At 35.7% G+C, this 26,041-nt stretch overlaps 1 protein-coding gene across 2 annotated transcripts in view; it reads left to right on the forward strand.

Moving 5' to 3' along the window:
- The window catches only part of LOC128205415 (cell death abnormality protein 1-like), a 36,319-nt gene that overhangs the window by 6,909 nt on the left and 3,369 nt on the right, over window positions 1-26,041 (forward strand). Inside the window, exons 1-3 of one of the 2 annotated variants that reach the window (XM_052907021.1) lie at window positions 19,054-19,351; window positions 22,621-22,741; window positions 23,260-23,339. In XM_052907021.1, coding sequence (XP_052762981.1) covers window positions 19,348-19,351; window positions 22,621-22,741; window positions 23,260-23,339 — 205 coding nt within the window. In that variant the 5' untranslated portion in view covers window positions 19,054-19,347. Of the gene's footprint in view, window positions 1-19,053; window positions 19,352-22,620; window positions 22,742-23,259; window positions 23,340-26,041 lie in introns of those variants that run through there. The other variant, XM_052907020.1, reaches the window with a different exon arrangement.

The raw sequence follows: 26,041 nt of genomic DNA on the forward strand, positions 1-26,041 counted from the left end.
TTGATGTAGTCAATCGGTTATCGCTGAATAAAAACATATACAATTAATAAATTCCACTTATATTGGTAACCATATTATTGACTAAGTTTGGTAGTGAATATAACTCTTGAACATTTTTAACGAGGGTCATTTGTTACGCAACGGTTTGGGGAGGGGTGGGGGATGGTCAGTTCTTGACGTTAAAAAATGATCGGTCATTCTTTGAACAGAAAGAACATGACTCATGTGGTCAATATATAACGGGGTCAATCGGCGTTATTTTAAAACACATTAAAGTTTTAAAGTGAAACTCTTATTCAAATCAATTTCCACATGTATAACATACATTTATTTTGACTGATAAACCCTTACTTCTTACTTAATAATAAACTCATACAAAATATTATTCACTGATTACAAGATTGTAACTGTTTATTTAATAGTAGAAAGCGCAAAAATGAATCATTTTTTTGGTGAATGCTAAAGAATTTACTATGGTCTCATATTTCTTTCAAATTAAACTCGGTATTCTTCATAAGAACCATCGTTTTCGATATGTATTTATTTTAAAAGGCATATTAAAACAATAGTATAAGTTGTGGTAAATCGTATTTGTGTTTAATACTTGTGTTTGCACTGATTGTAAATGATCACATTGAATTGTTTCTATTATCTCATCTTATTAAGGGTTGTTATAGTTCACACAAATGCACTCACATGAACGCACGTATACGCCCACATACTCGTACATGCACGCACGCCCATACACACGAACACGCACACACACACACACACACACACACACACCCACACACGCACACACACACACACACACACGCACACACACACACACACACACACACACACACACACACACACTATGATAAAATATATGTTCCAAATGGCTCAAATGATGATCTTAAAGTTAATGTTTTAGTGCAGTAAAATGTTTAATTTTGTTAATCAATGCATTGTTTGTTTTAATCCATAACGAGTTATTTTGTTTTCCTGACTTTACCACGCAATCAAAGATTCTCGTGCGTTCAAGCAAATTCATGAGACAACTTTCAGCGATGCATTCAATGCCCATGATACAGAAGCCAACATAGCTACCTTATCCCGCACTCAATGTCCCTGCCGTGCGTATTGTACACGCGTGCGTGCGGGCGTGCGTGTGTGTGTGCGCGCGCGCGCGAGCGTGTGTACATACATGCCTGCGTGTGAGAGCGTACATGTGTGTGACAGCGTGTGTGTGTGTGTGTGCGTGCGTGTGTGCGTGCGTGCGTGCGTGTGCGGGAGCGCGAGCGCGTGCTCGTGCGCATATATGTATGCGTGTGCACGCGTGCTTGAGTGTGGTATGGTGTGTGGGGTGCGTTTTTACGCGTGCGTACGTGTACGTTTTGTGCGTGTGTATGTAAGCTATAACAACCCTTAACAAAATGAGCTTATAGTAACTATTTAAAGATGCACACTTACTCTCCCATCTCAACTCAACTCAATATCTTAATTTTCCCCATGGCTTGACATATTCATAATATATCCAAACATTGATAGACATAGAACATAAATAATATTATATACAATAATAGTACAGTTTAAAATTATAGCATATTGTTGTCAAAATATTTATATAGGTAGGATATAGCTATATATATAAGTATAAATAAAAAGCTTACATTCTACATGCAAATAAAATAAGTCTATTTGACTTCCATGATAGTAAGGTCGTGTGTGATCTGACGCTTGGATGCAGAAATCTTGTCGAAAACTAAGGTTCTTATGAGAAATACCGAGTTGATTTGAAAGAAATGAGCATAAAACATGGTATTTTTACATTAGGCCAAATAAAAAAATAGGTGTGTTTCAGGTAACACTGCTAAAAAAATAGGGTGGGTAGGTCGGAATATTTTTTATATTTTTTTATTATTTTTTTGGATATATTATTGATTTCAGTAACTGTTGACTCAGAAAGTAAACAAAAATAAAAGTCATCAATTTTCAGGTTTATAAGTAGTTTTTAAACATGTTACATGCTTCAAATGAAACATTCTTTATTTGTCTGGTTAAATACTTTTGACAATGATTGTTGGATTTCAACTAAGTTATGGTACACCACTCTGCTATTATTTGAGACTTTCCAGGAACAGTTTTACTTTTCTTTATGCACCCGTTTGCTTTCAATCACCCTCTGTAGAATACTAACCTCCCTGAAACATAATTACATGAAGAGTAGGACAGCAAATTTACCATATAAGCCATCAGCCAAGGAAACCTCAATGCTGTCAAGAGGACCTGGGGGTTCAGGTTTGAAGAACAAGTAACATGCAGGTCTTATTGCCAAAATTGCACACTTAAGTCTGACATATCAATCCGAAAGTCAGTATCTGACACATTTGTATCTGACAAGAAAATATAGTTCAAGAATTGAAATATACCTGCCACAAAAGCACAAACGTAATTCACCTTAAGAGTTCGGACATTCTATAAATTCGGACATCCATTATTATTTTCAAAAATAATTTATTTTAGGTACCTAATTTTCGGACACCCAAAGGACATCGACTGAACTTTTACAGTTACTAAGTCTCACAGACAAAAAATTATTGATCTTTATCGTTACAATGCCTGGCTAGATTACCTAACCGTATACATCACTGTGATAAGTTAGTTGGTTACTACCCATCCTAAACGATTTATTGCCTGGTGAAAAGGATGTGTGATATATTCAATGGAGGATTAAAGAAACAACAAGGGCAATGCAGAGATTAAGAAAACACAGACATGACATGTTTGTAAAACGATCCGCCAATTAACTTTGAAACTTGTATCACACTTTAAATATAGACTTTATGAAGCAATAATCGTACAGTAATACTCATTGAAACATCAATCATGCCAAGAAATACCAGCCAATTTTTCCACTTTTCATTTCTACACAAGAGCCAATTTCAGCTACACATTAACCCCTAATTGACCGAGAATCTGACCATGTGTTTAATCATGTTTTCATATCTAGGGAGTTGTTGTAGTTTGGGTCAAGATTTGGAAGAATGTATTTAATTTTGCCCAGAAAGACGTGAAGAAGTATCAAGTGTTAACTACAATTAATTAAAATTACAGAGTACTTAATTTAGTAAAACTTATTATTTACTTATTCTTAAACAAAAATATGATGTTTTTAATGAGTAAAATTATCGTTTTAGACATATGACAGAAGTTAATGAAAATGGTATGCTTAACCAACCGTTTTATTTGGAATGAAAATGTAACCTATATTACATTATATATGAATCTGGCCGTCTCGTAGGTCGAATTATATTTAAGGGTATGCTTTATAAGCGTATGGATATTGATTTTAAAATGTCAGATTTATTGGGTTCACATTTTTTAACAAAAACACACACTCTTATTGTTCATTTTTAAAGCTTTGTTGTTGTTTTTTCACTGTAAAAAATATTGAGTTCGTAAGTATATACGTATACACCATGGAAAATGGGAAATACAAACGAAACTTGAAATATATCACATTGGCGAAACTGAATCTCCGAATGTTAAATTTACTTCAATTTTGTTCATATTATCATGAACACATGAGGCGGTTAAAATGCATTTTCGTATAACTGATTGGGATTTGTTTTTGCAATGTTTCAATCTAAAAAAATGCTTAGTTTTGTGTTCATCTGGCATTGTCTTCAAACCGTGACCTGTGAAAGAACATGTTTTGACCGACATAAACTCACAACAATGGTCGCTGTCCTTGAGTGACTCCTTTTCTGTAAAATATTGACCCACCCCCACCCCAAATAATAACATGACTCAGAACGATCGTTACTGTAAATAGGTATTTAACCCCACCGAACAGAACCGACTATGTTGGTCATTTAATATGTGTGCTCTTAAGTCTTAGTAATACAGGTGGTAATGCTGCAGCTAATGTTGTTGATACTACCACTACTGCTTCTGCCAATGTCAACACCACCGCCACAACACCACCGTCAGCACCACCACAACCACCACCACCACCACCGATGATGATGATGATGATGATGATGATGATGATGATGATGAGGATAATGATGATGATGATGATGATGATGATGATGATGATGATGATGATGATACCCCTAAAACTACTGCCGCTCCTGCTGAATTGTTGTTGTTGCCACTTCTACAACAACAGCTACTACTATTCCTTCTACTAACTATCATATAACTTCTACTGATGCTGCTAATCTTGCGTTAATCAATTATATGTTGCTGTGAATGAAGGAACTAAGCTTTTTGTATCAATGCGAAGACCCTTCATTTATCTATTTATAATGAGCGCAAAGTACAATGAACCCTTAAAGGGACTGTACACCAGATTCGCACCAAAAAAGTTTTCTTCTGTAACGAATCTCAGGACAATTATCTAATGGACTGTGTTACGCGTTATCATAATTGTAAAAAAAAGTAACAAAATGTAAAAAAAAAACTGTGTCGGAGACCGGGTTCTTCAGTTAGTAAGTTTCAATGCATTGTACACATCGATGCCAAGTTTATGTCAGTTTTCGAAAATTTTCTCTTTTTTCCCGCTATTTTATCATACGGAGTATAGCCTCTTTAAGCAGATTTTCAACATCCACAGATAAACAACTCCCCGGTATCATTTTATTAAATATACATGAGTCATAACATTTTGAGCCGGAAGTTGATAAGTTCGACTGGGGTTTGTGATTCTATTTGTTTCCAAAAACTTCCTCACGCCGGCCAAATCCTAAGAGCCTCTTATAGAACAATACCGTACTCAAGTTGTTAAATTAAACGACTTGATTACGGTATTGTTTTATAAGAGGCTATTAGGATTTGGCCGGCGTGAGGAAAATATTTAGCTGTCGGGGAACTAAGAAATACAGTTAGTACATTTGTACTTGATGTTTCCAATCTTTAAACATAATTAAACATAATAACAAGAGTGTGGTTTAGATAGTTAAATATTGTTATCAAGGAGATTGTTCATAAACAATATCAAAGATGTAATGCTTAGCTTAGTTAATTAATAATTATACTTTTTATAGTTAAGAAAATCATGTCAATACTTAATAATAAACTATTATTGAATTTTTATTTTTATTTTTGACAAGTGTCGTAATAAACACAATGAGAAGAAGCGTTCAATCTAAGAACCATGCACTATAGAAAGATTTTTCCGAAAAATGACCAAAATTATTGCTCCCCTGAATTTCATGCTGGTCGTAATGGCCATTAAATGAAATGAATAAGCTGTAATAGCAGATAACTGATAAAAATTTCATGGAGAACCAAGTCAGTCCTTTAGCCCTTAGCACAAAACCACTGAATGGAACATAATGCATATGCTGCTAAAATCCAGGTATATGCTGGCATACAGGGGTTTCCTTCTTAATCGAAAATTGGATAGGATTTCTTGGCATGAAAACAATAAAGTCAACACATTCAACGATACAGGTAACTATTAAATGTGATGAATTAAAGTTATAAATGCAATACTCAAGTTACAATAAAAAAACACCAGACACATTAATCCTGAATAACAATATCCATGCTCTCCATGAGATCCTCGTGGGTATAACTGAGTTATGTGACGTCACACAATGGGACTGTTTGATCTGAAGCCGATAAAAGGTGTTTATTCATTTCAATGCATGTATAAAATGGTGTTGAATGGGATTTTAACTATCTTGATAAAGGAGCTACAGTGACTTATAGGCGTAATAACCATTGATAACTACGGATAAATTAATAAGTGGTAAAATGCAGACATGAAGAAAAAAGGCAGGTTTACCATACATGTAAATAAAATGTAAAAATGGTTATTTTCTATGAATTCGTAGAGCGAAAAATTAATTATTTTAAGGTGTCCGAACTCTAAGGTGAAGTACGGTAAATACATTCAAAAAATCCAACTCTAATATTGTCAACTTTACGTACATACATTTCGTAACAAATGCTTTTCGTACCCAAATCACATTCTTTTCAGGGAAAAAAAGGTTAGGGTCGGCGGGAAAAAATAGGGTCGGTCGGGTAACCTGAAACAGACCTATTTTTTTATTTGGCCTTATGAGATTAGAGTAGACCACAGTAAATATTTTAGCATTCACCAATAATTTATTGTTTTTGTGCATTATGATATTAAACACGCGGTTAAAATCTTGTAACCAGTATTTAATATTTGCCATAAATGCATAATTGAGTAATAAGTTAAAGTTTTATTAGACAAAATTGATCTTGTTATAAATGTTTATGCATGGATTTTGGATAAATGGATATATGTTATTGATCAGTGGTTTATTCAAAACTAAGCTTTTATTAGCGTAAATAATAGTACGATTTACGTCATGCTAAACGTTTTATAACAATACGTAATGAAAAAGAAACAGGTATAGGGGTTAGATTATTTGATACTGCGCAAAAACGAAGTCGGTGAGGTACCCTTTTTTTATATCAGGCGATTTGTAATAAATCATTGAATACATGTATTTAAAAAAATCAAAAATTAAACGAGCAGTTTCTTCAGGAATTAAAGAAAGGCGCACTTTTTTCAGCGAAACACGACGCCGTTTTTCCCGCGAAAAATGACGTTAAAGACGAATTTTAAATAAATAACGTAAAACAAGAGAACGAAAAATATATGTGCGTGTACGTTTTCATAAGACGCACTTGATGTTGAAATTTCATAGCTGTAAACGAAGAATTGATGAAAATATCGGTTATTGTAGCTGGAACGCAAAAATATGACAGAAGTCTCAAAATTGACGTCAGTGGCATATTTTGAAGACTCGTAGATTCAAAATTGTTCCGAATATTGAAAATGTAAAAACAGTTCCTAACTGGGCATATGCTCTTCTATTCGTATACCAATTTTCAGACAGTAACTCGAAAAAAAATTCATAGTCGCGTTCCACCTTAAATGTTGAACCCGTCAATTCAAACTGGTATGCCAAAGATGTGTTAATCAAGTCGAATAAGTTATAAATGCATCAATGATTGTATGTTTGGGTAGGTGTAGTGCATTTATTTGTTTTCCTTTCTTATTATTTTTAACAGGCCCGGGAGGAAATGATGAAGAACCAGCCAGCCAAGCTCCCCACCCGGCTGAGCTGTACTTGGTGTACGCCAACATGCGGTAATTTGTTAGTACTTCGAGATCATGTGATGGAAAATTGTATCCAAACTGAAGCATAACGTGAGCTTGGTCATATAAACTCATTGATTCTGTTTGTTTCATTCCTAAATAAATGTCTTGCTGTTTGTCAAACGTTTCTAGTGCGGCCTTGAGATAATATCATTTTCTAATGAAACTGCTGACTTGTATTGGTCTTTGGTCTGTATTGTGCATCTATTCGCACATTTTGTTTGCTCTTTTTAGCAAACATTACATTAATTGCAAATTCTGGCTTGGAAACACTAGGTAGTATCATATTACCGCAGCGAATATACTACAAAAACAATGTTTTTAACTTTTAAATCTGCGTTAGTTATTCGCACATATTTAGTTCTTTTGGTATTGTACAGCGTAATTTAACGTATCACTTAGTTAGTATTTTAACAACATCTAACAATGGCATGCGTTTCCCACCCGTGATTACAGTAACAGTGTCTTCAGTCAAGTGTGATCTTATCGCCTATTGATAAATCTAATTCACGTGACGCTTTGTTTACATACTGTTTGGTTCTCGCAATAAATTTATATTCTATATATATATTACAGTCCTTCCCGGTGATAGAACCCGTAACGCCCATCTTGAGACATTTGGCGCCCCACATTTTGGAATCAACGGAGAAGGCAAGGAGCTGAAGAATGTTAGATTGGACCAGCTTATACGCAGTGCCGTTGTAGAACCCACTATATGGTATCGGTAGTGGACCAGTACTTTCTGCTGGAATTCATAGTGAGCTAGCTGGAAATATATATAAGTGCACCTGTGAGGCCTTTTACTGCCCGGGAACATATTTTTGGCCAGTAAGTACTCCTCGCCGTCTGTGGACTCCACAACCAGGATCGTCGCTCAGGATTGCGTAGGAGGATGACCCGCTACTCAGATTTTACATGTATTTGTACATGTGTTGCCTTTTTGTAAGGACCCATTCTCTGATCAGTGTTTACTAATGAATAGTTACTCTTTGTGTGTGTGTTGTTTGTGTTAATTGGCTATTATTCTGTCGACGGATTCGATAGTATTTGTTTAATACTATTGTAAGGGTATACATTGTCCGCTAGATTGGATAATTGCTGGCTGCATTAGTAAAGGGGAGGAAGGATTAAGGGATCAAAATTGATTTGATGCAGTTATATAGGACAGGTGTATATTTTTCGCTGATTGTAATAATTATGTTCACATTATTGTATTTTTTTATGTAATAAAAACTCTAATATTAGCGTACATAAATATCATTTGTTCAACTATTATATGTATGCTCTTTTTGTGGACCCGAACATACATATACATTATACATCACTACAGAATGTTCTAATGACATGCATGCCTGGTGCTGGGTATATCTACTTAACATCTTATAGCTTGTATCTGTAAAGGAGATTTACGAATCATTAGTTTAATTATACAAGAAGCCAATTATATACCATGCCAATAACATTTTCAGATATGCTAATACATATTTATATTTGGTTAAATCACCAGAACAAAAGGATCCTTTCGCACCGAATAAAAATCCCGCGAATCGCTTATATAAGGCGTCGCATATAACGCTTTAGTACGCACGGGAAAATGTTATGATGTGAAATTCATTATGAGTTTAGTTAAGTTGTAATGGAAATAGTTATTTGAAAAGTAGAGTGGAGTTTGTTTATCTAGTGTCAGTAAGCAGGTTTCTGACTGGTTAAATAAGTGGAGATTGTATACATAGGGGAAACAACTGATTGTATTGTTTAATTCATATTGGGTTGAATTAGCGACACTCGTGTAACAAAGAGAAGTAATAAGAGTAGGAGCTGTTGGTATGCTGGTGAAGTCTCAACAATATTGTGATGGCTGTAGACATTAATATTAGGAACAAGATTGAAAATTGTTTGCTTGTGACTGTGAATTGTGATATTTTGATTTGATACTGCTGTTGTTGTTTTATGGATTTATGGTGAATGTTATTATAAAAAGTGTAATCATTTTTGATTAACTGTGTTTTATGTTGATGAAGAACAGCCAAAGTATGAACCAGTTGTGTTTACGTTCCATTTTGACGGTGGTAGATAAGATAAAATAAAGACAATTGACATCTCTTATGAAACTCAGCTTTTAGAGGGATAACTTCAAGAATTAAGAAATAGTACTAGATTAGGCCAGGATGATATTGATGAGACGGAAAGAAAGTCAACATATTTTGAGAAGTTGCGAAGTGATTTGGAGAGATTGGAAAAAGAAGTGATTCCAAAGGTGTCTGAATATGACCTAGTTATAGAAGCCCTGACATTAAGAAGGAGACAGAAATTGATAGCGGTCAACGTAACAAGTTAACTTTGATTATCGCATCCAGATACTTGAACAGGGACTTAAAGAAAAGAATTTACAGATTAGAAGGTTGCATGAGTTACTGAGAGAAAAGGATGTTGAAACAGAAAGAGTAGTGAATAAAATAGAAAGTTCGAGAGGGGGAGAGAAAAGTACTTGGTTGAGATGGAGGAGAAAATGACTACATATTTAGATATGACTTAAGGGGGATTGAATGAACGGAACGGAGGACTTTCGCTATGAAAGAAAGAATGAATAGTGGTTAAGATAGAAAGATAAAGCAGATTGAACAAAAGATAAAAGAGCTTGAAATTTAAATTTGAATTTGAATGAAGACAGTCAGGCCTGTGGTATTACTGCAAAGTATGATCCTAACACAGCGATCATGTTCAACTGTACCCCATTCTCTGGTACTGAACCTGTTCCGAAGAATGAAGCTTCTTTTGACGGGTACAAGCTTGAAAGTGAAAGTATAATGTCGTTATATTCTTATCAGGTATTAGTTCAAGAGTAAGGAAATAATTAAAAGGTAATGGCATAAGAACTATGCTGCAAATAGAACCAAACGCCACCCTTGACGGCAGCTTAAGGAAATTAGATATCTCTTTTGCAAATATTGCTAGCAAGGATTCCATTCTTTCTAGATTGTTCATGGCAGAGCATAAAAGTGATGAAAACTTTGTAGAATTCGTCTGGAAGAAATGCTATGACAGATAGCGAAACTACACAATGACGACTTGCGGAATGCTACAAGATTACCATATGAAAGTGGCATGTCCTATGAAGAACAAGGCCAGGGAGGAGGAATATGAAATGCAGTTGACAAGAGAAAGATCGGGCCAGAGAAGAGTGAAGGTACAGAAACAAATTGCGGAAACTGATGAATCGAGGCTGATGCTAGATAAACTGATGACGAAGCTGACAGATCTTGATCACAAGTTTGAAGAGTTAAAGAAAGACAATGAGAAGATAAAAGCAGCATAGAGTGGCCAAAGTGAGCATAAATATGATAATAACCCACACACCTATATGGGCGGATACTTTTCAAGAGGAGGTCGAGGAAGAGGCAATAACTCCGGAATCAAGAAGCAGGTGGAGTCAGAGAAAACACAGAAAGAAGCTTTAAACCAGTAGATGTCTGGGTTGCTACTTAAACACAAGACAATGATTCTTAAAGCCCTAAAAGGAAAGTATCTCTCTTTGATAGGCTGGTAGGGTCGTAGCAATGAATCTGAGATCTTGATTGATGGCAAAGCTACTAATGCATTGATATACTCTGGTTCTATGGTAACAACTGTAAGTGAGCAATTTTATTTGGATATTGGGCCATATTGAGTAACCCAAACTTGCATAAAATATTTATGGAGCTTGAGGTACCAATGTGCCTTATTGCAGTTACATAGACGTTTCAATACCGCGGATTTCGAATGAAATTTACACAGTCCCGGTACTTGTTGTCACAACAACGAAATATACGAGGGTTGTCCGGAAAGTTTTGAGACTGTGTGTATATTTCAAAACTTTTTTAATATTAATAAAAAAAACAATAAACAGCTGTGTATGTAGACTATTCACTAGTTTCATTTTGAAAAATATAATTAAATAATCTTATAATAAGGAAGGAAAAGGTTGTCAAGACAACCCATCTAGCGCTTCACGGAGCACCTTGAAATTGACGTTTTCTGAAAATTGTTCACAATTCATATATACTAATCTGTCTCAATGACTTCAGTTGCATCACTGCGCAAATTATTGACGCAATCTAACTGTAGCCATGGTTGTAACAATCAGCGGAAGTAGAGAGGTATCTCGAAGATGTCGGAAAAAAATCCAACGTTGACGTCACGCACGGAGCAGTGCGCTATGATCAAACACTTGTGTTCGCAGCAGGGAAACTCCTACAAATACTTATACATTTCTAACACGGGATAAATCAAAGCCAACATGTTCAATGGCTTTAGTATTGCGCTGGCATGGACGTATAATGACTGGCATGGAAATGTGTGTGATTTAAAGCGGAGCGGCAGGGCGTCAGTCGTGAGTGAAAGTGACGTATATTCAATGCGGGACATGTTACAAGAAGACCGGCGGAGGACAGTGGGGGGAAATTGGCGAATCCGTTCAGATAAAAAGGACAGTTGTTCATAATGTCATTAAAGAGTGGTATGGACAGATATTCAAGTATTCAACGTAAGTGTGCACGTGCAGAAAGAGCGTATTTTGAAAAACTGTAAATGACGTGACGCAATGAGACAACGAAGTGCTCCGTGGCTTGTAACCTGTACTTTTTGTAATGTTTATTGTATATGTTCACTTCGTAGTATATTGTTGAAACTTTCAGGATTTGTTTATATTAGATACAATTGACAGCTGATAAAATTTTAAAAGCATCCTATGAGTGGTAAGGTTATTATGAATGCAGTCTCAAAACTTTACGGACAACCCTCGTAATCTAAAAGTACCAGCTATATAAGAAACAAATATTCTGCGAGTCCTTTCTAAAGGTGACTCCAATGATCTTCTGGACGAATGGAGAAATGTTGTTATAGCAATACACTATGGTCGAGTTGGTGTGGTGTAGTCCACTAATCCTAGGCCAGTTGAATTACAGCCATATGAGACAAAAATATTGTCTGGATTAGTCAGGAAAACTTGCCACGTTACCTCTGCAGTTACTGAAGGTACTAGTGGAGCTTCTAGTTGATTAGGTTTTTGTCCGAGGGTGGTAGGTTTAGACAAACAAGATGTCACTAGATTACCGGTGAGAGTATTTAACATGTCAGCAAAGCCAATGTTAATTCAACCAAAGAGCGTAATGTGCGCATTACAGGATGTTAAAGTTTTGAGATCATTGCATTCAACTCAGAAACAGTATCGCGATGGAGGAGCATGGATTCGACTCGGGTTTAAAAAAAACAAAAGTTCATTGAAAATATCAAAGTCAATTTGAGCCATCTTAACGTTAAAAACAGAGCACACTGGAAGAGTTCTTCTGGAAATGGAAACATGTTTCATCTCAAGGGCCACTAGATATAGGTAATACTGACCTCGTCAAACACAAGATTGTTCTTGACAACCCAGATCCTTATAAAGAACCATACAGACGGGTTCCCCCTGGTCATATTAACGAAGTAAGAGAACACCTGCGTGCAATGATTGACATGGAAGCTATAAACAATCCCATAGCCCTTTTAGCTCGAGCGTCGTTATAGTCAGGAAGAAGGATGGGTCAATACGTTTCTGTATTGACTAAAGAAAAGTCAACTCACGCACACACAAGAATGCTTACCCTCAACCACGTATTGATGATACTCACAATCTCATTGCAGGCGCCAAGTTCTTTAGTAAACTTGATCTAGAGAGTGGCTACTGGCAAGTTGAGATGAGTGAATCAGACAAGGAAAAGACGGCGTTCCAGGTTGGTTCTCTCGGGTTGTTTGAGGCGAATCGTTTGCCATTTGGGCTCTATAACGTCTCAACTACCTTTAAGAGATTGATGAAAAGCATGGTTAAATAGATCAATCATTGCATGGGATAGTTGAATTTGAAAGAATGTTTGATATATCTTGACGATATAATCATATTTTCTTTAAGTTTTCATGAACATCTCGAAAGGTTGGGATCCGTTTTTGAAAGATTAGAAAGGAATTATCTAAATTTTAAATCAACAAAATGTGAATTTCTGTTAGATAAGGTTACTTACCTTAGTCATGTTGTGTCGAAGTCTGAAATAATACTGATCCCGCGAAGATGGAGGCAATCAAGAAGTGGCCGATTCCTAAGAAAGTGAAGGAGGTGAGAAGTTTCCTCGGTTTTGGCGGCTATTACCGGAAGCTTATCCAGAATTTTGCCAGTATTGCTCGACCACTGAATGACCTCTTGATTGGGTAATCGGATGACAAGTCTTTAAAGACCAAAAACAAGACCTACTACCGATTGCCTGGGGCGAGAAACAGCAGCGTGCCATACTCGAAGCCATTTCGCTTGCACACTGATGCATCTTCTAGTGGTCTTGGAGCTGTGCTCTACCAAAAGCTGGACGGCTGTGATCGAGTTGTTGCCTATGCATCACGAAGTTTACGTCCCCTGGAGAAGAACAACCATGCAAGTAAACTGGAATTTCTCGCTCTAAAATGGGCAATAACTGAGAAGTTCCATGATTACTTGTATGGAGTTCAATTCAAGGTCCACACAGACAACAATCCGCTCACGTATATCCACTCCACGGCAAAGCTCGACGCATGTGGACAACGTTGGGTCGCTGCTCTGGCTAGTTTCGACTTTGCTATTAATTACAGGCCAGCCAGGAAAGCTGAATACCGATGCCGACAGCCTATTACGACAGATGCTCACCGCACGAAATGAACAATAAGATGGACATGCATGTCCGGTGGCTAAAGTCGACTCAGAGGTTGTTCAAGCTGTTCTTTGTCAGCATTCATTGACGCCTGCTAGTTCTTTCGATTGTGGCGACACGATACCACAGGTGACAACAGTACTGAAGACCGGTGTAAGGGTCAGGAATCGGACCCTATGCTCTTTGAAGCTCGACATATACTTACCATAGCACCACACACCACTGATGTTAAGGCAAGACTTGAACCGGAGGTACGCAAGATCTTTAACAGTAAAGACAAATTAATCCTTATTGATGGTGTTTTATATCAGCAGGCATCAACTCGAGGCAAAAGTGTCGATTAGATTGTTCCTCCCAAATCTGTCCGTGAACAGGTTTTTAGGACACTGCATGATGACTCTGCCACCAGGGTCGGTACAGGACCGTTTCCTTAAACAAAGAACGTTTCTATTGGCCAGGTAGGGACTCTGACATTGACAATTTGATTCGACAATATGATCGGTGCCTACGGCGTAAGACTATTGCCACTACTGCAACTGGATTAGTCACCATCAACTCTTCGGCGCCTATGGAATTGGTGTGCATGGACTACCTGTCGCTGAAAATGTCGATGGGCGGTTTTGAACATGTTCTGTCCATAACCGACCTCTTCACGTGTTACGCACAAGCCATACCAACGAAATACCAAACTGCCAACACTACAGCGAGGGTTTTATTTGAAAGGCTTTTCGTCCACTACGGGTTTCCAAAAAAACTTCAAAGTGACCGTTGCCAAAACTTCCTATCTTAAGTCATTTCTCGCTTGTGTCGCATTACAGGAGTTCGAAATACTGGGACCACTCCATACCATCCGCAAGGAAATTGTCAGTGTGAACGCTTCAACCAAACGCTTTTCAAATGTTTGGAACACTACCCATGGAGAGAAAGGCGAACCGGAAAGAAGCCGTTCCAAGCCTAGTTCACGCATACAACACCACTTTACATGTGTCAACGGGATACTCGCCGTACCAACTTATGTTCGGTCGCCGTCCAAGATTAGCCATCGACGCAATTCTAGGGCTAGAGCGCCAACACATTACAGGTGCATATCCATCTGAGTATCTTTGAAAACTGGAGAATAATAATAAGAAGTTTTCTATAAAATAGCAGACAACACGGCTGCTCGAAGTGCAGCAAAAGCGAATAAGTATTATGATCGGCGAGTTAACGAACACAAATTATATGCAACCGACCGTGTACTTTTTAAAAATGTTAGTCTGAAGCGCAAACATAAGCTGGCTAACCTATGGATTGAACAGGTCTACGTAGTTTAAGATCAGCCAGGTTCTAACATTCCTGTGTTCCGGGTTCGAAGAGAGGACGACGTATCACTTAGTTAGTATTTTAACAACTTCTAACAATGGCATGCGTTTCCCATCCGTGATCACAGTAACAGTGTTTTTAGTCAAGTGTGATCTTATGGCCTATTGATTAATCTTATTCACTTCAACTTTGCTAACACACTGTTTGGTTCTCGCAATAAATTATATATACATTACAGGTATATTATTCACACAAAGGTTTTGTCATTGCTAATTTTCTAACCATTCTTCATTTGTTTTGCATCTGTCAATTATTTTGCTATTCATACTTACTTAGTTGCTTAATGTACATGTTAATTCCGTCGACAGATGCTTGCTAATTCACTTGACGCTTTGCTTACATACTGTTTGGTTCTCGCAATAAATTTATATTCTATATATGTATTAAAGTCCTTCCCGTTGATAGAACCCGTAACGCCCATCCGGTGACACAATAACCCTGTTAGATTAAAACATTTTAAAAACAATGTCCACATGAATATGATTTGGCAAAGTCAGCAAATTTATATCTCTATAGGAGCACCGCGGCGATTTCCCAGTAGCAAAAGAGTAGGCTCTGTTGTTAGATTCAGATACAATGTCGCTAGTTTATTTATGTTTGTATTTGTTGTGGAAGTTTCAGACATGTAGTAGATTACCAGGATAATCGTCCATGATATATGTCATTCAGGTAAGAGTAGCCACATCTTATGTGCATTTTTATGGTATCTACACACTAACGGGGAAAGCGTGAGTCATACCAGACAGCCTACTGGCACACGTAGAAAGAAATATTGAATTACAGTGTAAAGTGAGTTCATGTAGAAAGTTAGAATAAAGCACTGGTGTGACCTTAAGATTTCCCTCAAACACTGTCACTGTGCATCGGTATCTCTGGGTCTTAATTCAGTTATTTAATCGATGGTCGTCATCGCCGCAGACATACCAAATTCGGCTGTATATAGTATTTAAATAAAATTAATAATTGCAGCTGAAATTGTCGTGACTGATGTCATTCTAAAGAAAAAGAAAATCTAAAAAATGACAGTTCATGATATCAGCTACACGAAAGCGTTAATTCAGTCTATTGTCTAAATAAATTCTGAATAAGATTAAATGAAATTTAATCTGCCACCTAAGTAGTGCCATTAACTTAACTAATAATTTGCCGAATAACACGTATACAGAACAGCAAATATTAAATTGATTTTGATGCTTTGATACTTTGATTGAAAACGGCTTTTATATTACATGTAGACTCGTGACCTTTAAAAGCCAGGACCATTTATTTCGTATAAAATATATATCGACTGCAAAATATATTCACTTTTTCAGGAGGTTAATATTATTATTAATTTTTTTGACACTTGTACAAACATATTTTAATAAAGTTAAAGATCATCTACGAAACAAAATTAAATTAAAGCGATATATCCTGTTGTAAAGATTGCGTTTGTGATATAAGCTTCATTCGGCACATGAAAAGGACATGCAAATTTGAATATATGTTTAACATCTATTCATCCTCCCTAGTAGCGAAACAATAACAAGGAAACGCTAAACAATGTTAACTTTTGTTTTCAGTCCAAGTAGCAGATTGTCTTTTGTTTGGTCAATATCACACAAATTAACCTTTTTGTAAAAAAAGCAAAACAAATGCTTCCGAACTTCTCTTTCTTTTTTCATATAACGATTTTATATTATTATTGAATAAACTCAGCATTGCCTCAAAGTTTAAACGCGTTTATGAGTCATTGAACTATCACACTATTACCGCATGCGTCGCTAATAATGCGAAAATATATTAAATATACAATGTACAACTCTTAAAGCCTCATTAGGGAAGTTTTATTTTACTTCGTATGAACACTATTTTTAACGGTGTGCATCACCATCTAGTCTTTATGTAACTATTTCGGACACCATTCATCGAAAGTATTAAAGAAACTGTTTGTATTGTTGCATTGTTCATTAATAAAAAAAATCTCACTAGTACGTGATAAGTATTAAAAGTTATTCAAATTTATAACTGAACAAATACAGATATATAATAATACGAAAAGTGTATACTATATTAACATTAAATTTTCGATGTGGTTTAAAAGTAAAACATCGACACATCATGTCTCTTATAATGTTAACACTCTTTTATCTAACATTTACGAATAGAGATATCGGATTCGGAATTATATTTGGACTGCTGTCTTCAGGTAAAGTGATAATTAAATAAAATATTAAGTAGTATTCTAGCAAGTCTCTTAAGATATTCAGTTTCATTTAGACTATTTCACAAATTCAAGCAAACATTTCGCTCTTCTTTGATACATAGAAATGTGTTAAGGCAATTATAAAACATCAATTTTATTGACAATTCCTCTTATACATAGGCCCTCCATTGATTACAAACAACACACATCAATATTCGACCATATGAAGCAAGTCAAGTCAAGTCTGAGTTTAATAAGCATGAACATAAAAATGTCATTGCTGTTTAACAGAACACAATATAAATTCAGAATACAAAATAAATGACGGTAAACAAGTCATTAATATACAAACACAAATGTTACTATTAAAAATGAGAAAAGTATGTTGTTAATTATATATGCAATATGAACTAGATCAATTTAAAATATCCATGTACACACTTATAATTTTATTTTGTAGATAACATGCATGCTGAAAATATCTGGTTTAATTATTGTTATATATAGGAACAGAATTAACTAATGGGCCAGTTACATACAAGTAAGGCGTACTTGATAAATAAATATCGCATTGATAAGAACATGCATGAGGATTCCGTGTTTGACAAATCTCCAACTGTGTTAGTTTAACAGAATGAGACGTTTTAGTATCTAAACATGTGAGTTTCAAATTCTAGTTTGGATTTATATATTGATGGATTATCTATTTAAATGGTCATACTTAACTTTACATTCAGCATAACAAACTAATTATTGACAAAAGATGAATACTTTGAAACTATGATGTTTGAAAATGGGCGGATCGAGACTCCAGGACGACATTTACTTTATACTTAAATGAACATCTGTGTTTATGTATCACATTTGATACCCATTGTTTTATGGTTTTTAGACATCGCAGCTCAGGAGGAATGCAATAATTGCAGATGTTGTTTCAACAATGAATGCTTTACTGGTGGGACATGCAAAATGGGTGGCAAAGACGGTTGCTAGGGGAAATAAATGCGACAACCTGTGTACCAGTCACTGTGTAAAATGTGAAAGGTATTACGTCAAAACCTTGTTATGAATGTCAACCTGGATACTATGCATATAAAAATGAATGTCTTTAATGTGTATATACATGGTGTACCTGTTCTACTATTAATGCTTGTGAGGGGTGTTTAGATGGCTACTTTTACTATAGTCCCTATTGCTATGATTGCCCAGTTCATTGCAACAAGTGCACAAACACTTATCATTGTACTTCATGTAAAGAAGATCGGTATGGATCTTCGTGCCAGTATTAATGTGGAACTGACTGTAAGAATGGCGTCTGTGACTCAGAGAAAGCTATATGTAAATATAACACAGGCTATATATGCGGGGATTCAATGTACCGATTGCGGGAAAATTTGGATCTCAATGTCAAAACACGTGTTCGGCCGGATGCGTCAACAAAGAATGTTATGGAATGACGGAAACATGTTCCTGCAAAATGGGTTGGACTGGCAGTTATTGTAACAAATGTGCACCAAATTTCTATGGCAATCAATGCTCGAATCGCTGCAGATTAGAATGTACAACATGTGACTACTACAGTAGTTGTCAATCATGTGTAACAGGAAGATATGGTTCGTATTGTCAGTACCTGTGTGGGAAATGATGTCTTAATAATAAGTGTGAGAAATCGAACGGACAATGCTCATATGCAACCGATCTGTTCTATGGTCAATATTGTGTCTCATGTGTCCAAGGCAAATACGGACAAGACTGTGACAAAGACTGTCCCGGATCGTTTCATTCTGCTTAGAAGCGACAGCCTGCACCTCATGTAAACTTGGTTTCTTTGGGAGCGTATGTAAACGGAGCTGTTCTGAAAACTGCTACAATTGCTCACAATTGAGACAATGTTTGAAATACAATACAGGATACACAAACCCCACCAAACAATGTTTGTGTCAGGACAACATGTGTTCTACAACTGACAGTTGCGATCAATGTGTAAGTAACGAATATTTTTTCAGACAACGATCATGCTGTTCCTGTTCATTGTTACAGCATTGTAAATCATGCAAAGTGATTTCAGATATTACCAAGTGTATTGCATGTGATGAAGGATTCTATCCAAATGAGAGTGTTGAATGTTTCAACTGTAGTCTAACATGCTTAGAAGGTCAGTGTTATTCGCTTACAGGAGAATGTAAGACAGGTTGCGAAAGGGATTACTGGGGGTAAGCGTTGCGAACACAAGTGCAATGATTCCTGTTATTCATGCAACCGATATAATGGTGATTGTTTGGAGTGTGTATCAAAACTCAAATATGGACCGAAATGTAACATAAATTGCAGTGAGACCTGCGTTGACAAAGAATGCTTTATATCAGGAAAACGTTTCAACGGATGTTAAGAAAGTTGTTTGTCCTCAAGTTCCTGAAGGTATGAAATGCATTTTTAAAATAATATTTAAATATTAAATGCATGTACACAGAAAATGGCAAATTGCCACTGAAGGAATTTAGTTACTACTGCTGTCTTCGAATGATGCAAAACGAAAAAGATATATAGACAGGATATGTGTTGATGTCAGTCTTAAGTCATTTTTTATTTCACGAATGTTATAGAAAATACATATTTTCACGAGTGGTGAAGCAAAAGGCTGAAATTAATATGTTCTCTATATATGGCTACACTGCAGATGTTTGTCCTCAAGGTCATGCGTTTTTCAATAAATATTAATAAAAGAATTGAAACGGGTAGATACTCGCAAAAGTAGAAAGGGTCTTTTTTGGCTACATGTTTGCATACCCACTACTGCATTGGACCTGTGAGGGGCCCCGAATCATTTTCTCCCCTATCATTTCAACGTTACTGATTTTGATTTCGGACGAAAGTTATATAATGAACAGTTTAGTTTCATTAACAGATATCTGTTCATGACTGAGGCACTTTGATTTAGCTTTCATTTGTAGGCACACCCTCAATCAATTTACCAAATTATATTGTATTGGTGTACACACTGTTTATTTTATGTAAATACCATTTTGAATGCTTTTAAGCAGTATTTTAGAAGAGTTAACAATCCTTAAAGTGCATTTTCTACACCAGGTGATGATGTTGTTTACTTTTTGAAACGATGTGGAAGGGAATTAATTTTGTGTTATTTTCGGAGAATTGTAATAACCGATCATTGTAGAAAGTATTGAAAAAGCCATTACCTGGAGCTGGATACTTACATAAGTAGCTTTCCGTATCTATACTTAAATGATTTGTTTTGTTCATGGTAGAGACATACTCTGACGGAATTTACATATTACCCTTTTAATAAGGTTTTTGATTCGTAATTTCAAAGGTTTATAGTCTGAAGGTTTTGTCGTCCCATTACAAAGGTAGCAATAATAAACATAAGAAATAATAATGAAAATAAATATAGGAGAATAACACTACTAAGTACTTTGGAAAGACTTATCAAACAACAGCCTAACTGATTAGACCGAAAGTTATGCGATGAATATTGAAGCAGATGTTGGTTTTAGATCAAATATGGGTACTGCAGATAATATTTTTGTACTTTATAGTTTGTAAACGGGATATAACTGTATTGTGTTTTTGTTGACATAACCAAAACTTTTGGTTTAACCCGTATTTATTGCAGAATAAATTGAACAATTTAAATTTGCATTTGAGGTACAGATATGCATAACATACGTATAAAATGGAGAGTGGTGAAATGCATAAATAGTGAGTAAATCACAGAATTGAGAATTAACCATAATTGGTTTTACTAATTCTCTCTTCTGACCAAAGCTTTTGACTATCTTGTTTGAGATAACCTTTGGCGTAAACTTATTAAGTTTTGACTTAGAAACTCTGCTGTTGTTTTATGTTTCTGGTTTGTGATTGTTTGTTTTTGTGTTCTATGTCTTTGGTGTTTGCCCTGTGCCATTAAACGAAGTTTATGTTTCGGCTACTGATCTTTTGTATGTAGTTTTGTCTATAAAAATACATGTATCTGCACTTAAAATCGAAACTGAAAGATTTGGCGAAACCAAACCCTATACCTACTTATCAGAATATTGTTAACGAATGCGAAGTGTAAGTGGGCAAAGATGTCGTTTAAGAATGCAACTTTGGTGACGACATAAATATTTAAACGTAATAGAGTTTCGAGTTCTGGGCTTGTCACTGTACTATTTTTATTCATTGTATTATTATATAGAGTTTGTTTGATTTTTACCAACTTATTTCTCTTCATTAAACAATGTGGTCCATTTATCACTGAGTATGCTTTGTTAGAGCTTTCATGCGTTTCTTTTGCTTAGAATGGGCTTTATGGTCATCAAAAAATGAGTAGGCTACGTAGGTATTAAACACATGTTATTTGGCTGTAAATTGGTTTTATTGTTGAAATAAAGGGATTTATATAGCATTAAGTAGTCCACACTAGAGTAGCATGAATTTGTTTGGCTTAAAATGGATTTGCATTAGTCAACATGTGGTCTTTTTTGGCACTAAGTAAGCTTAATTTGAACTGCTGATGGATTTGTTTGGTTCTGCATGTGACATTTTTCTGCCAAAGGGTAATCTATTTGCTTTTTTACTGAGTGCGCGTAATGAGAGTTGTTCAATGATTTGTTTTGTACTGGGTTGGGTGTTGATAGGAAATTTAGTGGTACGTTTAACACAAGGTCAGCTTCAAGTTGATGGTAGTTGCAATGAGATTTACTTAGCCCCTATACTGGCTTGCGTTATGAGTCAAATCTAGTTGGGACTAGTTGTCCGCAAAATTGTCTCTAATATAGTCAAAACGAAGTTTATCAGATACTGTGCTGGCTTTATGGATCCTTTACATTGTGTGTGCATAACAACGGGTGTGACAGTTTTTTGAATACGAAATAAAACACACAAATATTAAACATAAATCTTGTTAAATACTGGATGGTCTTAGGCAGGTACATTTGTGGTAAAGTTGAGTCTTCTAAAGTTTCCATATGCCAAAAGGGATGAAATATGGTTATATGAAACATGATATAAAAACTGTTGTGTAAATCTAGTTATGCTATGACTTTTTTAAATACCAACTCATCAAACTTAAAAAAGTAACAACACGGCCGATAATTGTTGTATTTGTAAAAAAGTGGGTACCTGTGAGTTCTTAAAATAACACTTAACGCAACGTGTCTTAATTATTGACTAACAATTTTAAATATGTATGCGTATGTTTGTTTAATCTTATTACTTGTTTAAATGTTATTATTCACTACACGCTTCAGATTTATCAGAGAAAAGCAGGAAGTCAGAGCCAATTGGCGCAATAATAGGAGGTGGAATCGGAGGGGGTGTTGCAGTACTTGCAGTAATTGCCGTTGTCGTATACGTTTTTTTCAGGAAACGGTAAGACTAAGTCAAATAACTTGCAAAGAAGTATATTTAGACAGTGATATGATCTTTTTTATTGGCTGTAAACTAGTAAGTTATAAGTGTATGAATGAACTTCAAACGTATGTTACAATCTTATACAATCTTATACACTGAATAAAGCCATCGAAGTTTATAATTGTGTGCCATTTGGTTGTATTATATAAGCCATGTTTGATTAATTTCTGATAATTCGAAGGTATTCAGTGGATAATACATGCAATGCTTTGTAATAAGTCTAATTTGAAAGCTAGTGAGTTTTGTGTTCGAACTATATGGTGAGATATATTTCATATAAGATTACATAACTATCATAATTTGACAATATTAGGTATACATATGTATTTATACAGTCTTAATTTATTTGAAATCAATAGATAGTAACTATGCTCTTTAAAATATAATGAACATAACAGTGACACTTCAAGTAGTCAAACGGTTATACGAAGACACTTTTCTAAAATGCACGCACTAAACCTAATGTTATATTTAAGGTCCATTGGAAAACCAACGGAAGACTTAAACATCGAATATGTTAATCAAACTGATGGATCTTTACAACGAAAGAACAAAGGTAATCATAAAGTAATGCTTAAAACGCCTATTTGAATGATGCACATAAAGTAAATTTACCAACTTATTGCAATATGACTGTTTTACATAACACAACAGGAAAAAGCCCAAACTGTTAACATTGCTTCAAATTTATAGTGTTTACGTTCCCTGAAACAATTTATACCATCATTACCCCTTAGTTCTTCCGTCTGTTTGTACGAGTTTTCTTGAACGTTCCTATTCTTTGACTACAGTCTTGAATCTCACAAATGATTCAACTTGTGTGCCCTTCTTCGTTTAATGGTTATCTTAGCAAAACAATACAACAAGTAAAATACTTTTAATAATTGATCTTGCAGATATGTGGCTTAATATGTCTTATACCTAAAGTACGATGGATGTTCGGAGAGAAAGTAGGGTCATTTGTACAGGCAATTTCCTTACAACCACTAACTCGAACGCCACCCTTAAATCTGCTTATCAAACATTCGCTTAAGTGACATTGATAGTAAAAAAGATTAAAGCAGAAATGTTGTTGTTTATTTTCAACAATTAGTGGCTCTTATCTTAAAACATTTCATCAATACATTTCGTATGGTCAGCATTCTGGTAAGGCATTTCAATTTAGCGATTTATCCTTCTTTCGATTGTTTACAGAATGTAAGTTTTTGCCCCCCAAATTTTGATTCTCATTTCAAAGTGTTCATCAGACTTAACTTTTTTGTCAGGTTGACAGGGTTTTTTATTGAATATATCTGCATACTACGGCAATTTTATGCAAAATGCTGTTTACTTCCTGGGTTCTTTTGGTTTAAACAATATTAATTTCGATATAATATTTACAATAAGTTTAGTTTGACAAATTTGAGCATAATCAACGTTAACAAAGACATAATATGTAATGCATATACATAAAGAACATGTTAATTATGCACAAAACCATAGTGTAAACAGAATTGAGAAGAAAGCCTTAAGGCTTATACTATGTCTCGCTTCTGTAGGTCATTCACGCTGCTTAGGCTAGTGCACAAGTTGTGGTGACTCGAATAAATATATTCATGAAGTCGTATTGTGTAAACTATGGTATGTAAAGACAAGTTGTTTTAGTCTGAAATCATTTAGTTAGATTGAAAAAAAGACAACGATAGAATAAAAGGAAGCTAAAATGAGAAGGATGGTACAGGCACTGGTCAGATCGGGATCGGGATAAGGTTTGTTTGTATGTGTGCTCAAAAACGTTTAGATTGACGTTTATAGGTCTGGACGCTGTCAAAGATAAGTTTGTTCGTTTGATATGAGGCCTCCTTCGGATCAAAGAGTAACAGTTGAAGAGACATTTGTCCAACGGTGGATAACTGAACAATCAGAAGATTTCTTTGGACGCTATATAATGGACAGGTGAAGAAAAAGTGAAAGGTGTCCTCAATTTCAACACATTGACAATTAGGACTGTTGACAATATTTTTTGAGGATAGATGTTCATTAAGATTGCTACAGTGCATACGTAACCTCGCATGATTGACTCAGGATTTGCGGTCACCGTCGTAATAGAAGTCAGGAACTTGTTTTTTGTTCTTATTAAGTCTGTATTTGAAAGAAGGCACGGATGGCGATGAACGAATTTCTTCCGGGAGTGCGTTCCATGCGGATATAGTTGATGGCAGGAATGAACTCGTCAACAACTGTGATTTGCATGAAATGTTCCGAAGGTTATTTGCAGTTCTAGTGTTATACGAAGTAGTATCGCCAACTCTTGTTGGAATTAGTGAAGTTAGATATGCTGGTGCAAGGGAGTGAAACATCTTGTAAAATAGGATAAGTTTGTGTTTACGTCGCCTTTCTTTGAGTGGTTCGATTCCAGTTTCAACATAAAGATGAGTAAGAGATACAAGTCGAGTTGCACCTGATATAATTCAAGCCGCCTCATGTTGTACTTTTTCTAAGTCATCCTCATCAGCTTACATCAGATTATTCCAGACAACATCGGCATATTCCAACAAAGGCATAATGAATGTGAAATACAGAACCTCAAGCGATGTACGATTAAGAACGTATTTGAATGATCGCATGAAGTGAATTCGCTGCCAAGCCTTCTGTTTGACGGATTGAATATGAGCGTGCCAGGAGCATGTGCTAGAAAGAGTGACGCCCAAAAGTGTTTAAAAGTTGTAACTTCGGATAGTTGGGTATTATTCATGAATATTGACGGGTGCACTTGTCTATTAGACTTCCTAGTGAATAGTAGTGATTTGGTTTTCGCAGGATTAAATGTAACAAGCCATCTTTCAGCCCACGTGTGAATTTTGTCTAGGTCATCAGTAAGTTGTTGCGCGGCAAGCACGGGGTCTTCGACTATTAAATACAAGGTTGTATCATCTGCGAATAGTCGTTTATGTGATTGTATATCGCAGACATGTAGATAAGAAAGAGCAGAGGCCCAAGAATGGAGCCTTGAGGGACTCCAGCTGATATTGATACCGTATCAGACATAGAACCAGAAAGAACAACACGTTGTTCACGTTCGCTGAGATAATCACATAGCCATAACAATAAGGAACCGGTGATGCCACTTTCACAAAGTTTATGGATTAGACCGTCATGTCATACTCGATCAAAGTCTTTCGAAATATCACAAAATACTGCTCTTACTTCTTTACCTTCATCTAGAGCGAGACAAAAAGAATGATAGATCGATACTAGCTGGTTGACAGTGGAATATTT

This window comes from Mya arenaria, chromosome 10 (genome assembly GCF_026914265.1).
Source record: "Mya arenaria isolate MELC-2E11 chromosome 10, ASM2691426v1".
In the NCBI taxonomy this organism is placed as follows: Eukaryota; Metazoa; Mollusca; class Bivalvia; order Myida; family Myidae; genus Mya; species Mya arenaria.